At 39.6% G+C, this 14,428-nt stretch overlaps 1 protein-coding gene across 1 annotated transcript; it reads left to right on the top strand.

Moving 5' to 3' along the window:
- The first annotated feature begins 4,290 nt into the window (after positions 1–4,290).
- On the top strand, positions 4,291–10,585 carry faim2a (Fas apoptotic inhibitory molecule 2a). Its single transcript, XM_067253198.1, has 12 exons — positions 4,291–4,320; positions 5,281–5,473; positions 5,573–5,694; positions 6,641–6,705; positions 6,831–6,884; positions 7,362–7,412; positions 7,504–7,543; positions 7,719–7,756; positions 7,842–7,929; positions 8,338–8,433; positions 8,723–8,776; positions 8,872–10,585. Exons 2-12 carry the CDS (start codon positions 5,305–5,307, stop codon positions 9,016–9,018), a joined length of 924 nt encoding a protein of 307 aa, XP_067109299.1. The 5' UTR covers positions 4,291–4,320; positions 5,281–5,304; the 3' UTR covers positions 9,019–10,585.
- The last annotated feature ends 3,843 nt before the right edge of the window (positions 10,586–14,428 follow it).

Genomic DNA, 14,428 nt, shown 5'->3' on the forward strand with positions numbered 1-14,428 from the left:
GGAAACATCTAAAACATGCAGGACAGGGGGTCCCTGAGGACCAGGGTTGAAGACCTCTGCTCTAAAGTAAAGGAGAGGACGAATGCAATCCACTTTCTCTAAGTATTTGGGTGTGATTATACTTTAATATGCTCTAAAAATACAAATCTTTACACCTGCATTTAAAAATGTTCTGTAAATATGTTGGTCAGCTGGTGTGATGACTCAGATGGTCCACATGGGAGGGTTCTAGTCTTCCTCTGTGGGGAGGCCGCAGCAGCAGCAGGAAAACAATTCACGAACACGCCTGAAGAATCCACGAATGCCTCCTTTCTTATACTTTTTCAGAAGGTCCTGACTGACATCTGAAAATGACAACACTTTGATGATTATTCATACTCTGCATGCCACAGGAAAGCACATATCTATCACATATTACACAATAGAAACTATTTGGATGTCGAGGTCAACAATTAGGCCCACACTCACCACGGTTCTCCTCTGCCACGTCTCTGCACACATCTCCAAGAACCTGAATGGTCTAGAGACACAGAACTGTGTAAGGGAACATAATCAACATCTACCCTACAGTAAGAACCATTGATATTATCCAGAGTGAATAACAATACGTTGCAATGCCATTTAACATGATACAAAGTTGATACAAACCCCCCCTCCAAATATGTTTTTTTTCAGACCATCAATAGATTGTTGTGTCTCACCATGGGGTGGAGATCAGAGTTGGTTGCTAGGACACAGCTGATGACCACGCTGGGTTTCTCATCTGAGAGTTCAGGCTCCACCTTGGGAGCTTCAACCTCCAGGAGGTTGCTCAGAGTCTCTTCTGAGAATCTGGATGCAGCAGTGGTCTTTGGAGACCTCGGGGAAGGCTGAACCTGGTCTGAGGTGACCTCCGTGATAACTGCCTTCATCACTTTATCATTGTGAGCCATGACTGGTTCCTGGAGAAAGTCCTCCATGGCAATTGCCAGACATCTGGCCTGGGCAGAGATCTTGGGGGTAGCCTCATGAAGGTTGTCTTTCACTGTTAAGCCTTCGCTGATGTTGTTGTTCTGTAAACAGTATAAAGGTTTACTGATTTTTGGTACACATTATATGCTGTGTTTGGCAATACATGTCACAAGGAAATAGTGAGATGTTTAACTTTTGCAATTGAAGCCTTTACATTATCGGCGATAGCTCTAGCTGCTTTCAGGAGAAGGTCTTTCATGGAAACTTCAGGGGTACCAGTTGTGGTGGCGATTTCACACATCTGGTTGGAAAAGTCCTCCGGTACATCAGTCCCCCAGTCCCCCATCTTCAGCAAAAAGAGTATTATTTATGTACATGTTCCGTAGGTGTCTCGAAATCTAACACATACCAATGCCAGAAATACCTTATCTTGAGATCTATTCACATTTATGTACTGTATGATATTAAAAACAAGACACAATTACAATACCTCCATATCATCCACGATAGCTGAGATGATAGAACGAGTCACAGCCAGACCTTCAAATTCTGTGCTGTCGTGTCCTATCAGCTGGAAGGATATTAAGGCATGCTCAAACTTCTGGAAGATGGCAACCACCATGTTTTTTACCACTCTGTAAGTGATGGAACCCAGTGCTGAGACATCCTGGGGAGTGAGCACAGAGCTGGCTGCATCCTCCACAAGCCTGAAGACATCTACAATGGCTGCCTTTGCCCACGGCCCCTCCATGGAGGTGAGGCCTGGCTGCTCAGAGTTGAACAGTGATCCCAATAGCAGCTCTTCTCTGTCCTCCAGGAGGTAGTTGAGAGTAGCTGTCACCAACTCAGGGACCAGCTTCTCTGCTCTTTGGAGCAGCGTTGATGTGCTTGGCACATGGTCATTTGGAGACCCTGCATCCCCAGCAGGTGGAGAGGACTCCATTTCGCCCTTTGTGTCATGCATGGCGCTGCACGCAAGGTTGGAAAACAGGGGGAGGAGGAGATTCCTGACCTCAGCTTCAGCTGATGGCCTGATCATGCCCAGGAACATCTCAAGTCCCTCCAAGGTGACCTAGAGGAACGGGAAAGACAGAGTACAAAAGAGAGAAAGAGAGAGAATTAAGAGAGATAATGAAATGGTGAGAAGTCCACTCTACCAGGATTTTCCCGGGTGTCTCATGAGAAAACGTCTTGATGTTGTCTCATAGCCTACCTTCCTCCCAAACTGCTTAGAGAGACGTCGCTCGTTCTCCAGTTCTGTAAAGACCTTTTTCTCAATCCCCTCCAGCATAGGACGACGGAGGACATGGTGAGGTCTACAGAAGTGGACATGTATGACTGGACACACATTTTCAGTGAATGTTATAGAATTGTAAAATGTGAGAAACATAAAGCTTGCTTACGCTGGTCCGAATCCTGCCTCTCTCAACAGAAAATCTTTAATATGCTCCAAGTTGACCTGGTCAGGAACATCTCCCAGTTTCTTGAGGATCAAGAACTGTCGCATGATAGTTTTCTGCAAGATACATACTGAATTTACTGGTCTATGGGAATGGTTGTAATGATACTCATACTACCAGTCCAATAGTACAATATTACCTGTCCTGTACACAAATCCATTGTACGATTCATCATCAACAAGATGACTATTGCCCTAGAGAATGAGATATAAAAAATGTTTTGAGTCAACATTTGTTACAGAAACGTTAAACATTATTAGATCAGATGTCGGACTAGAAGTATATACATATTGACGGTTTGAAAACAATCTGTAATATTACGGAAATCGAACGAAGGCCTAGACCAACCGACCACGCAAGTTGTGTTAAGCGTGATAGAGAAAGGTTGGAGCATGCCTGAGAGATCATCCTGCAGGCTAGGTTAACCAAGCCTAAAATATTACAAACCGACTCGAAATACTTCAATTAAAAAGTCAAATCTTAAATAAATGTGTGTGAAGCCAGAGTAGTCATACATAGTTGTCATGCGAAACCTACAATAGTCGACGGGTGAGAAGTAGTTTGTTATGTTAGGCTGCCATATTTCTCTGGGTTTTAATTGTCCTTTGACAAATGAGACCGCGCAACATAAAATAGTATTCAGTGTTACATGATGTGACTAATGAGAGTAGGCTACTTACCTCACAGTAAGAAGCAAACGGAACCGTTGATTGGGTTTACTTTTTTAGATTAAATACAGTTAGCGCACTAAATAGGTCGTTTAGTGGTGTTGATTTGCCAGTGAATGATTATACCCCCTGTGTCAAAGTTCTAGATGCAGTGTTTGGAATGTTGAGTAACATTGTGACACTTTTATTATGATCCGTAAGGCCTGATGTAACGATAATGTCGACATCTGTGGATGTCATCATGTGGATAATCAGTATTAATTTCTTACAAATATTATATATAAGGGGAAAAGCATGCGATATCCTGATTCCTCTATGTTAATTGATAAGCGTAGGTATACGTACAATTTGGTGGCCATGAAATACTGTTTCAAATTACATTTTTTTTTTTTACATCTATACATGTTCAGTACCACAGTGTATTACAAAGCTTATTTAGCATACCATGAAGTGAGATGGTGGGATAGGATTCCAAATACCTCAACTGAATAAAACATATCAATTAATCTCATGTGATTTATTTGGGGTTCACAGGGACCCCAGAATGCTGCTGTGGATGTGTCTGGTGGCCACAGGAGGTGCTGATTGGTTATGCATTGCTGGGATTGTCCAAGAATCCGGAGGCGTTGTCGTCGACACTGATGGATGTTTGTATCTCTAGTATTGAGTCATTAAAAACTACTTTTATCATTCTTTAACTTTTTGGTACGCCTACATACCATTTCATTTCAGGCTTTCCCCTATAAGCGACGATGAATACCCAATTAAGTGCAGCCTTACTGGGGTGCACCAACAATGGACACGACTTTGTTAAAACATAGACATTATGTTTTAAGCAATTGGCATTGCTTGTTTGTACGTTCTAACATTTTAATGCATTTTAACTTAAATTAAAATGGTAGGCCTTTACAAATTATAATATGAATATGGCTCAATTATTTGTTTGTCTATGAATTTTATAACTAGCTCTAGCTATTACAACTCAAGCCTCTCATGGAATTAATGTTATCAACCGAACACTATCATTCATTACTTTATTTTTAATTTGGGTAGCCTATATAGAAATATTACGTTTTTGTCCTAAAAAATTATTAATATTAAAGTGTAGGCTATGATTGTTAATTTCTTGGGGCATTACTTGCGAATCCCAATTGCATTGTTGTTCAATAAAGCTTGTTTTCTTTTGAGTGGGTGTACGACAATTTGGGAGGGTCCGGCAAGTGTCGCTTGTGCAACCCCCGGTAAGATTCTTAAACCTAAACATCACTGATTATTGTCTGAGTGCATGCTGTTTTGCTCTATTCTATTAGCTATCTAAATGGAGCGTTTAAGATGGTTTCGCTTTTAAGCTATTTATCATCCATCAAATAACAAAGACTGTATGACAGGCTGGGCGACATCCATATTGCTAGCCTAGCTAGCTACAGTAGCTAGCCCATTAACAGTAGTCCATTTACAATATTCCTGTAGCGAGCGATAAAGTTAGATTTAGGCTAAGATTTATAGATTGAGGCTATCATTGAGCTATAGCCTACAAGAAAATTCTATCTCTATTTCTATTCATAAATTGACAGCTATGCATATCCCCGAGTGTGATTTGCGACTGTTCCATAGTTACTGTACTAGGCTTTCCAGCTAAAGCTACAAATGTACATTTTCTTTTTACTGCGAAAGTGCAAAATTACTTATCATACGAGGTTTCTCCGACTGTCCACCTTGCTTTGACTCGGTAATCTTTATCGTATACTATGGCCAATAATACATCTCTTGTCTAAAATGTATGTATGATGACACATACATTTTAGATACAGCTTATTCCAATAAGCTGAATTATAGTTAAAGTTTTTAAAGAGTCACATCGCATTTGGGTCACTGAGGCTTGCACACCAAGTTTCAGAAGAATTGGAGCAATGGGGTGGAAATGCCATCATTTTGAAAATTTGACTTTTGGGAATACTAACAAAAACAATAGGTTCCCTCCTACCGGAGGAACCCTAATAAGAATACTAACAAAAGCAATAGGTTCCCTCCTACCAGAGGAACCCTAATAATAATAATAAAACTAACAATACAATAGGTTCCCTCCTTCTGGAGGCACCCTAATTATCAATCCCTAGGTGTGTGCAGCCTTTTCTTGAGGTGTTGACTTTAACACTGGTCTGCTCTTATCTTTATTTATTTCGCTGTCCTTCTTCGAACAGCTACACACAGAACTAACCTTCAACATGAGCGTTCAGGCCGCTCCACCGAGCTATGCGGAAGCCACAGCAGGGGACAAGGAGCATGTAGGGGGGACAGTGTTCATGCCCTCCTATGGTGCCAACGGGTTGCCACCCATGTCACCACCGTCAGTCCCCTGCCATGCCAGTTGGACCTACATGCACCCTCGGCCCCGTGAGTCTTACTGTGGGACTTTCTGCATGACTTTTTAACACTAAGTTTACATTTCAGCAATCCCTCGCCCTCTGTTTGTGTCATCATTCTTTCCGCTAGACCCAGGCTACACCAACCACTGCCCGTCAGATATTTCCTCCCACTTATCTGATCCCAGCACAAGCAGCTTAGATGGAAACAATTGGGAGGATAAAAACATCCGCCGCATGTTCATACGCAAGGTGAGAAACATGAAAAGTATTCGAAATACGTGTATGTTGTACATCGTATAAAGCCATTAACAGCTGACATAGAAATTGGCTTTGATCGTAATTATTATTAATTATAATAATCATTATTATACGTGGATTTGGTGTTTACATTTTTAATTTGTTTTATATGGGTAAAATGGGCCTATAATCATGTTAGTTGTTCAACTACTGAAAAAGTGCAAGGACTTTGCTAATTACTTCTTATGTAAGATTGAAAATATCTATAACTCCATTGCTCCTGCTCGAACATCTGATTCTGTAGAGTTGTTACCTCATAATCTTTCGGTTCCTGTATTCTCAAGTTTTACTGTTGTTCATTATGATTTTATTTCTAAACTGCTCTTCTGCTGTGAGCAAATGTAATAACTTGAAAATCTCTGTGGATGACGGCTCAATTACTCCTGCCAACCAAGTGCAGAACCTGGGTGTACTCTTTGATGCACCACTTGTGTCCTGACCCGCACATCTTCAAGTCAGCACATGACCCCTGTTACACTGGCTTCCAGTGTAACTGTTCAGAAATACTCATTAACTTGGCCATTTTAAGAATTTGCTTAAAAGATTTTAATTGTTAATTAATTGTGTCTGTTCTTATTGTTATTGTATATTATGTTTTATAATTGTAATTTTTACTAGTGTAGCGCTTTAAGTGCATGAAAGACGCATTACAATTTTTTTGTGTTATTAGGTATTGCAATTTAACATTAGCCATGTTTTGTGGGAAAAATACTTTCTCTCAGAATCAGAATATATTTTTCCAGCTTTGCGCTTAAATAACTTAATTGAAATGTAACTATATAAGCATATTGCATTTATAAAATCTTGTCTTATAGAGGTTTGTCTTTTGTCAGTTGTGTGGTGCTCAGGAATCTGGTGAATCAGTATGTTTAATATTTCCTGGTTCTATCCTACATAGGTGTTCTGCATTCTGATGGTCCAGCTGTTTGTGACTTTTGGTATTGTGGCTCTCTTTACATTTTGGTAAGGACAACTGCAATACTTAACGTACTTAGCTTTCTGTCTTTTTAATCCTAAAGCTCCTTCCTTGCAAATGAATTGACCATATATTGACCACAATATTTTCTTCTATTACCTTCCTACAACAGTGAGCCAGTCCGACAGTACGTACAGTACAACAGAATCCTCTACCTAGCATCCTAGTAAGTGTTCATTCAAGTCATTATAATGATATCCTCAAGGAAGTCAGACTTAAGTTGGGCCATAAGTCATAATATTGACTGAGATCCTGAGTCATTGAAAAGGTTAGTTAGTTTCACATGTATTCCATGAGGAATCCACACCTTCTCAATAATGAGGAACAGAGTTTACGAAGTGTGTGTTACGCAGGTGATATCTGAATTAACAAACGAAGACTGTATTGAGTTCATAATGTTATGCTATTTATCAAGTTGGGTAAGAGGATCCAAACATAAAGCATGTTCCTCATAGCTGCCCAGATAGTCCTAGGCCTTTCTGCCCTTATGGGTTGTAGAGTGTGGACAAAACAGTTATATACATGTATATATGGAAGGTCAGGACAATATATTTTTGTGTGTCATCATTGCAGGGAAATTGCACAGTCACTGAATCTCAGTGCTGTCATACTGCATGTAGTGACACTATTGTCTCTCTTACAGCATCACATTCATGGGAACATATCTGGTGCTTGTCTGCAGCACTAGTGCCCGGTAAGACAACAATGTTTTTGACCAGATATCTAAGTTACTCTTTCATCCCTTTTTCTACGTGTTCTTCATAACTCAAATTTTATTTTCTCAGACGACAGTACCCCACAAACCTCATTCTTCTGAGTATCTTTGTAAGTGTCTCTTGGGGCGTTAGTTGCTATTGAGAGGACTAACTCCTCAAGTAACTCTGTAGTTGAGGTAAACTCTTTCTGGACTTGGCAATTGACAGCAAACTGTTAAACTAGTTAAATCATTTAAGGTTGTTGTGTTTGTGTTTCTTTTTCACCTTTTGTTCTTATTTTCCAGACATTAGCTATGTCCTACATGGCAGGGATGCTGGCCAGGTAAACATAATACGTGTGTTGCTATATTTGTCCTCATTCTCACTGATGTATTTAACATACAGCTATCTTTCTTCTTTGTAAACAGCTACCACAACACTAAAGTGGTGATGCTTTGCATTGGTATCACTGCCCTAGTGTGTCTGTTCATCACACTGTTCTGTTTCCAAACTAAGGTGAGAGCGTAAATAGCCAGCATGTCCAAGTATTTAACACACACACACACACTCTAACATGTGTTGCATATATGGACTTCCTTAAGTCCGTGACCCATCAGCATCACCAAGCTCTTGGTATATTATTAGCTGTCTCTCCAACAAGCTCATACTACAAACTCTTTGTTTCCCTGAGAATTCAGCTGTGGATCAGACAAACCAGCGTCAGACCACAGTGCACTGCTACTAAGCTTTGTTGGACTACAGATATAGATCACTATAGCAGTTGTTTCTCCCAGCTGACTTTCCCCATGGTGTTCAACAATAAAGACAGCAAACTGCGTATGAGTTGTTTGAAATGGTGTCAGTGCTTTTGAAGGCAAGGCGTCTTACGTGTTTGACCTAATGTCAGTGTTTCTTTTGTTTCAGTTTGATTTGACATCTTGCCATGGTCTGCTGTTCTCTTTCATGATGGTGCTCATGATAACAGGGCTACTGCTCCTGTTTACTGTTCCCTTTGGTTATGTAAGCAATTACTCCACTCACATGCCTTATATATTTATATATATTGCAGACTTAGGTTTAGATGGTAGGTGCGGTTGTATTATTTTTATTCCAGTTTGCTTTCATGTCACACTTCTTTTAAGTGCATCTCCTAGGTAGAGGTAGATACTACAAACTAATTAGATTTGTTTTTAACATCCTCAGAAGGCAGGTGTGGAGAAGAGAGTTATTACATAGTACAGAGGAAGTTATTCAATTTTCAATAGGAAAATGCAACGTCTGTTTCTTGTGAACATCCTGTCATTCACAGATTCCTTGGTTGCAGACCATGTATGCTGGACTTGGCGCCCTGGTGTTCACATTGGTTTGTATAATTACTCCTTTACTTTGAGTGTACCATGGTCATTACAAATACAAGTTCCTGGGTCTCTAAATGTTTTTGTCTCTTTCTCTCTCAAGTTCCTGGCGTTTGATGTGCAACTGTTGATGGGAAACAGACGTTACTCTCTAAGCCCAGAGGAACATGTGTTTGGAGCCTTGTGTCTCTACATGGATGTGGTCTACATATTTTTCTTTCTCTTACAGCTTTTTGGCAGTCAGGAATGAGCAGAACCTCAGTGAAGTGTTTTTGTTTCAATGGCATCCCAAGCAGATGAAAAACTGACATACATTTTCACACATTTACAGACACACAAGATCACATTCTGAACCTTAAAGAAAAAGTGACATGCACATTTAATTTGTGAAAGTATGGGCTTTATTTAAATTTCTGGATTTCAGGGTAAAGACAAATTGATTATGTGAAGACAACTTGAATACTGTGGTATTTAACCCTTTATGGCTACTAGTATTGAAACAGAGACGTATGCGTTTCTCTGCCTCTGACCTCACAGAAATGTTCTTACACTGATAACATGCACACACATACTTAAGTTGTCTGCGTTGCACTACTGTCTCCTGCAATATTATACTCTATGTTTCATGTTACCTCCTTCATGTGAATCACCTTCTACTGGTGATTGAGCAATGCCACCCAATCACTGACTGTGGTGGTAGAGGCAAACACAACTGCCTTTTTATAGAGGTGGTGTGTTGTAGGGCAGTACTTTCAATTGTTTAATCTCTTTTCCATCAGCTGTGGACCCAATGTAATGAGTAGCTAGCTAGCTAGCTAGCTACAGGTGTAAGATGAGTCTGTCTGTGATGCAACACTGACTTAAAGGATCCCATATATGTTTAAGTCATGAAATTGGCATATATGTTTGTTTTGCGATGTGTTGTCTTAGTTTTTGGTATTGGTACTGTATGCAACTTTTCTCATCCTTTCTTATTGCTTTATACACCTACCAGAAGACTACAGTGCATGCTTTTAACGTTGATGTACATTCACGTTATGGTACAATCCACTTTGATGCTATATTATCTGACAATTCTACCCAATCAACTATTTTAAGGTATTTATATAAAAAAAACAAGGTTCAGATATTTAGGGTCTACATTTATGTAAGCTATGGACAAATTGAGACATTCACTATTTTCTAAGTTTTACATTATGTGGACCTACGATAGAAGTACTTTGCGAGCCATCATTGTTATGGTAACAACATGAGTGCTTATTCAGGTGCTGTTTACCAGCATTTTAAACCATTATTACAATATTGTGTTTCTAAGTTTTAAACATTCAATACGTTTTTTATAAGATATGTTGTTTTAATGTTGGTTATTATTACAAAAAACAATCAATAATTGATCTATGTTCACTAATGACCAATTTTCTTCTCGCAAATTTGATTATTTTGATAGATATTATAAATATCTATTTTTCCTGTGGTTTACACTATGTAATGCACTTATACTCAATGAGAGAAATCCCAAAATAATTAGATGGTTGGCTATGATATATGTATGATAAATAAGTAGGTATATTAGTAATGTGCTTTGTGTGTTGTGTCTCTGTTAAGAGAGCCTGTATGAGAGTATGATCTCATATTTTTTGCATTAAGGGATTCTGTCACAGATGCCCTTCTAAAACCCATAATTTACAATTTTAGGTTGGATTTGATCCCTCAACCTGAATAGTAAAAAATGAAAAAACAAAACAAATCTATACGCTGTTTTGTGAGATTTTATTTTTCTGTTTATTTATTAAATAAAGTAAGATTGTGAATGTTTATTGGTGTTTCCTTACACAACTGTGAACATGGAGCGCTGCAAAGACAGAGAACGTCTACACCCACCTCATGGAGGGTCATGATGAGTTGATTAAACCTTTCCGAGGTTCTAAAAGAAGTCCAACCTGGCACAGGAGTACACCCCTCAGGAAATCCCATCAATCCAATAAGCCAGCTATAGAATGTATGATCAAATACATTGTTTTCGGCCTGACAGTAATCTGTAGTGACAATGTCTACAATTGATTGAGAATGCTACATGGACAGCCCAGGCTCCAAGACCCTCTTGCAGATCGAAAGCTAGTCAGATCAACAGATAAGTTGTGTCCGCATTACATCCATGTGTAAAGCCCTGACACAGCAAGGCTAACCAGGAAAGGATTAGTATCCACTGAGCCATGACATACTGGGCTTCACAACTCATGATCAACACCAAGACCTTAGGCACCGAGAACAACATGCTTTTCGGCTTTTCAACTACATTCATGGAGCATTCCACTTGGGTCTAAGATAGACCAACGCCAACCCTCAAAGGCTAAGCTTAAAGGCTGTTGTGGCTCTGGGAGCCACAAGGACCCCCTGACCTGGGGCGGCAGGTTAGGCCTCATAGCCAGTTGCCAAGCAATTCACAACGATGCGGGCTGCAGACGACTGAATGAAGACCAGGCCAATATGATGCCATCAGCATTAAACAATGGCATGGAAACTTGATTGAGAACCTGCTTCCTGTCTTTGGAAAAACAATATAGGTTGAATAAAGACCTAATCAAGACATTCAAATTGCTTTATCCTCCTGATTGCACCCATGGCCAAGAGTGGAGACATTTTCACCCAGATAACTTCTTGAATGGTCCGGATCTGAAAGGGAAACCATAGTAACCCACCTCATTCCATTTGGCCTTTGGTCCAGGAAGAAGCAACTGAGGCCTGGGACATGAGGGTCCACCATGTTTAGTTCTATTAGAGGACCAGTTGTCATGTGGCATTTCTCTTTTAGAGGCAACATGCCTGTTAGCCTGTGACTTCTTCTTGACAAGGGGCACGTGTCATTGTTTATGTGGAGGCGGGAGAGAGTGGTGGTCCAGCCACCCAGTTGTAGGGCGAGGGGCTCAGAGGCTTGTTGCCGATGTGAAAAAGTAAACTCACTCCTCCATAAATACAGGTCACCCTAGCTTTTCAATGCCGTAGCTGGTTAGCGGTCACTCTTACGAGTCAGGGGGCCTGAGTTCGAGTACCAGTGTGGGGGAAGGTTGGGAGGAAGCAAACTGATGAGCAACTACCCCTGTTACAGAAGTATCAATCATCTCAGTGTTTATCAATTCTTTCTCACTTTCTCAGTTTTCAACAGGATGCCATCCATCTCTAAGATACTAGTGAAGCTTGGAGTTTCTTCTGCCACCTGCAGGATCAGGGGTAGCGCTGGCGGTAAGCTGACTCCAATATATTAACTGTTTGTTCTGGCACCTTACCAGCCTCTCTAAATCAGACTAATAGAGACTGTTGACTAGGAGTCATCTTGCTACTAGGGCATCCACTGGCAGTGTGTAGTAATGTAGTGTTGACTGAGTGTGTGACCCCTGTAAAAATTGCCAAATTAATCTGAGTGATAGATCTGTGGATCAGATGGAAATAAGCAGCTGGCAAGGACTTCTCCTGGTGGCATTCTGTAAAAAGGAATGTGGACCATTGTTCTCTATCCTTTTTTTACTCCTTGTTTCTTATTCTCAGAAGAAGACCTATTCATCTGGCTGCTACTTCTTGCTCATTCAAACTCATACTCAGACTCAGACTCAGACAGACCCAGACTCAAAGTCAAAGTCAGACTCAGACAAACTCAGACCCAGACTCAGACTTTTCCTTGCTCTTCTTCTTCTTTCTCTCTTTCTCTTTCTGATGTAAAATAATCATGGTAGTCTAGGTAAGATGTAAAACCTTCATTTTGTAATATCCTTTCCCTTTGAATTGATTTAAATCACTTGCAATGTTATTTAATATCAGTTTCATTTTGCTCAAATGTAACCCATTGTCAAATAAATGAAATTGTAAGATGTTTGGTTCATGTTAATACACTGTCCAGTTTAGCCCTCTTCAATCAGATAGAGGGGTACAGTTTTGGTTGTTTGGCCAATATAAAAATCTCTGCAAGTTCATTAATTTATAATATTTTTTAATCTGAGAAATCATTCTTGTAATCTGATCACATTGCAAGGAGTAATATTGTATGTCAACCTCATTGTACATGTATTAGGCTTTATCATCAACAGACACAGATCAAATGGCAAATTATGTATGTTGACATGAAATGGTCTGCTTGTATTTCTGACCAAAAGTCGATATCCTTGACATTAAAAAGTGCACTGCCTGACAAACAAACAAACAAAAATTACTCTGTTGTCAACAAATATGGCATGGGATCAAACAATGTTCTGCTAGACTAAATATAAAATTAATTAGTTTGCTGATTAAAATAGACTGAAATTGAGATGACTGAAAACAAAGCAGACTCATTTTACAACAACATTAAGAACAGCTGCTTGGGAGATAAGAGGGATTGACTGAGCTAAATTTGACAAGGACAAGGTTGCCGAACACAAGAGTTCAAATTAGAGTTCAAGGCTTTCTACACAATGACCACAACTACTGTACTACAGTCTTAGGACTCAGCTGCTGAAAGAGAATTGAATTCCGTAAGACCTGCTTTTACAGCTTTGAGATATCCGGTGAAGGACACGCACAGTTATTTGACCATACAAGTCCCCTCTCCTGGCGTCTTCCACTGTCACATTTCTGACATTGAAACAATTATAGATTGCCCACCATGATATTTGGCCCAGAACACAAACATGAATGAGCCAATCCCTGCTTCGCCCTTTCTTAAGGTCCTCCAAAGAAGGGCCAAGAAGGTTGTTAGTCAGTGGAGCCCTCTCATTACATGTGACATTTCACATCCTAAAGTAGAGACTTTTATAGCTCAAATTAAGTTACATAAAAATGCTGATGGGAACAAACACGTGGGGTGTCTCCAACAGAATGCTGGTAGACTTGGAACAGCTTGGCACAGTAGTAGCATTAAAGCATCCAGTGCTAATTCAGAGTTACAGTGATGTGCCAGCACATGAAACCCTTTTAGAAAGATGTCTCAAATAAACCAAATGACAGTTTTATCTCATTAGATAGCAATAGGTTTTTGTTTACTTAGGGCATACATTTTTGCTGTAAATCACAGGACGATAAAGATAACATCTGTGTTGTGTAGTATTTCGCAAAATATAGTTTTAGGTTTGAATGGAGACAATAGCAAATGATCAGATACCCACAAAAGAGGAACATTTGATAACCCTCAGTGCAAATATTGAACTTTCTGTTTTGTTGGCTTTTACTCCTTTTCTTTGTCTTCATCTTACAAAGAGCACAGCATATAAAATGCCTTGGCAGTTAATAAGTACTGATTGTGGTAAAGTACTTGAACTATTGTCTTTGAATATTAATCAATTTTATTAGTTGGCTGAGTTGCAATGCTGCTTGATCTTGACTTCAGCGCATGCCTCTTTGAGCTCTGTGGGTGTGATCATTAAGGTCAGCAACATGAATCGCAAAGCGTCAGAAGTTTTTCTTTGCACTTTAAATCTCAGTTGAAAAAATGTGAAACATATCCATGACTTCTTCAGCATCTTAAAGATGTTCTCAAATAACACAGGAATGTATGTCATTATGAATTGAATTGTCCTTAAATGATGTTACAGTAAAGCATAGCAAGATGAGAAGAAACACTAGGTACCGGTACTCCATCTACTAAATTGTGTCACTCATTTGTCAACTATCATTGTACAGTAGATGGACTCACA

The sequence above is a fragment of the Osmerus mordax genome, chromosome 16, assembly GCF_038355195.1.
Source record: "Osmerus mordax isolate fOsmMor3 chromosome 16, fOsmMor3.pri, whole genome shotgun sequence".
NCBI classification, from domain to species: domain Eukaryota; kingdom Metazoa; phylum Chordata; class Actinopteri; order Osmeriformes; family Osmeridae; genus Osmerus; species Osmerus mordax.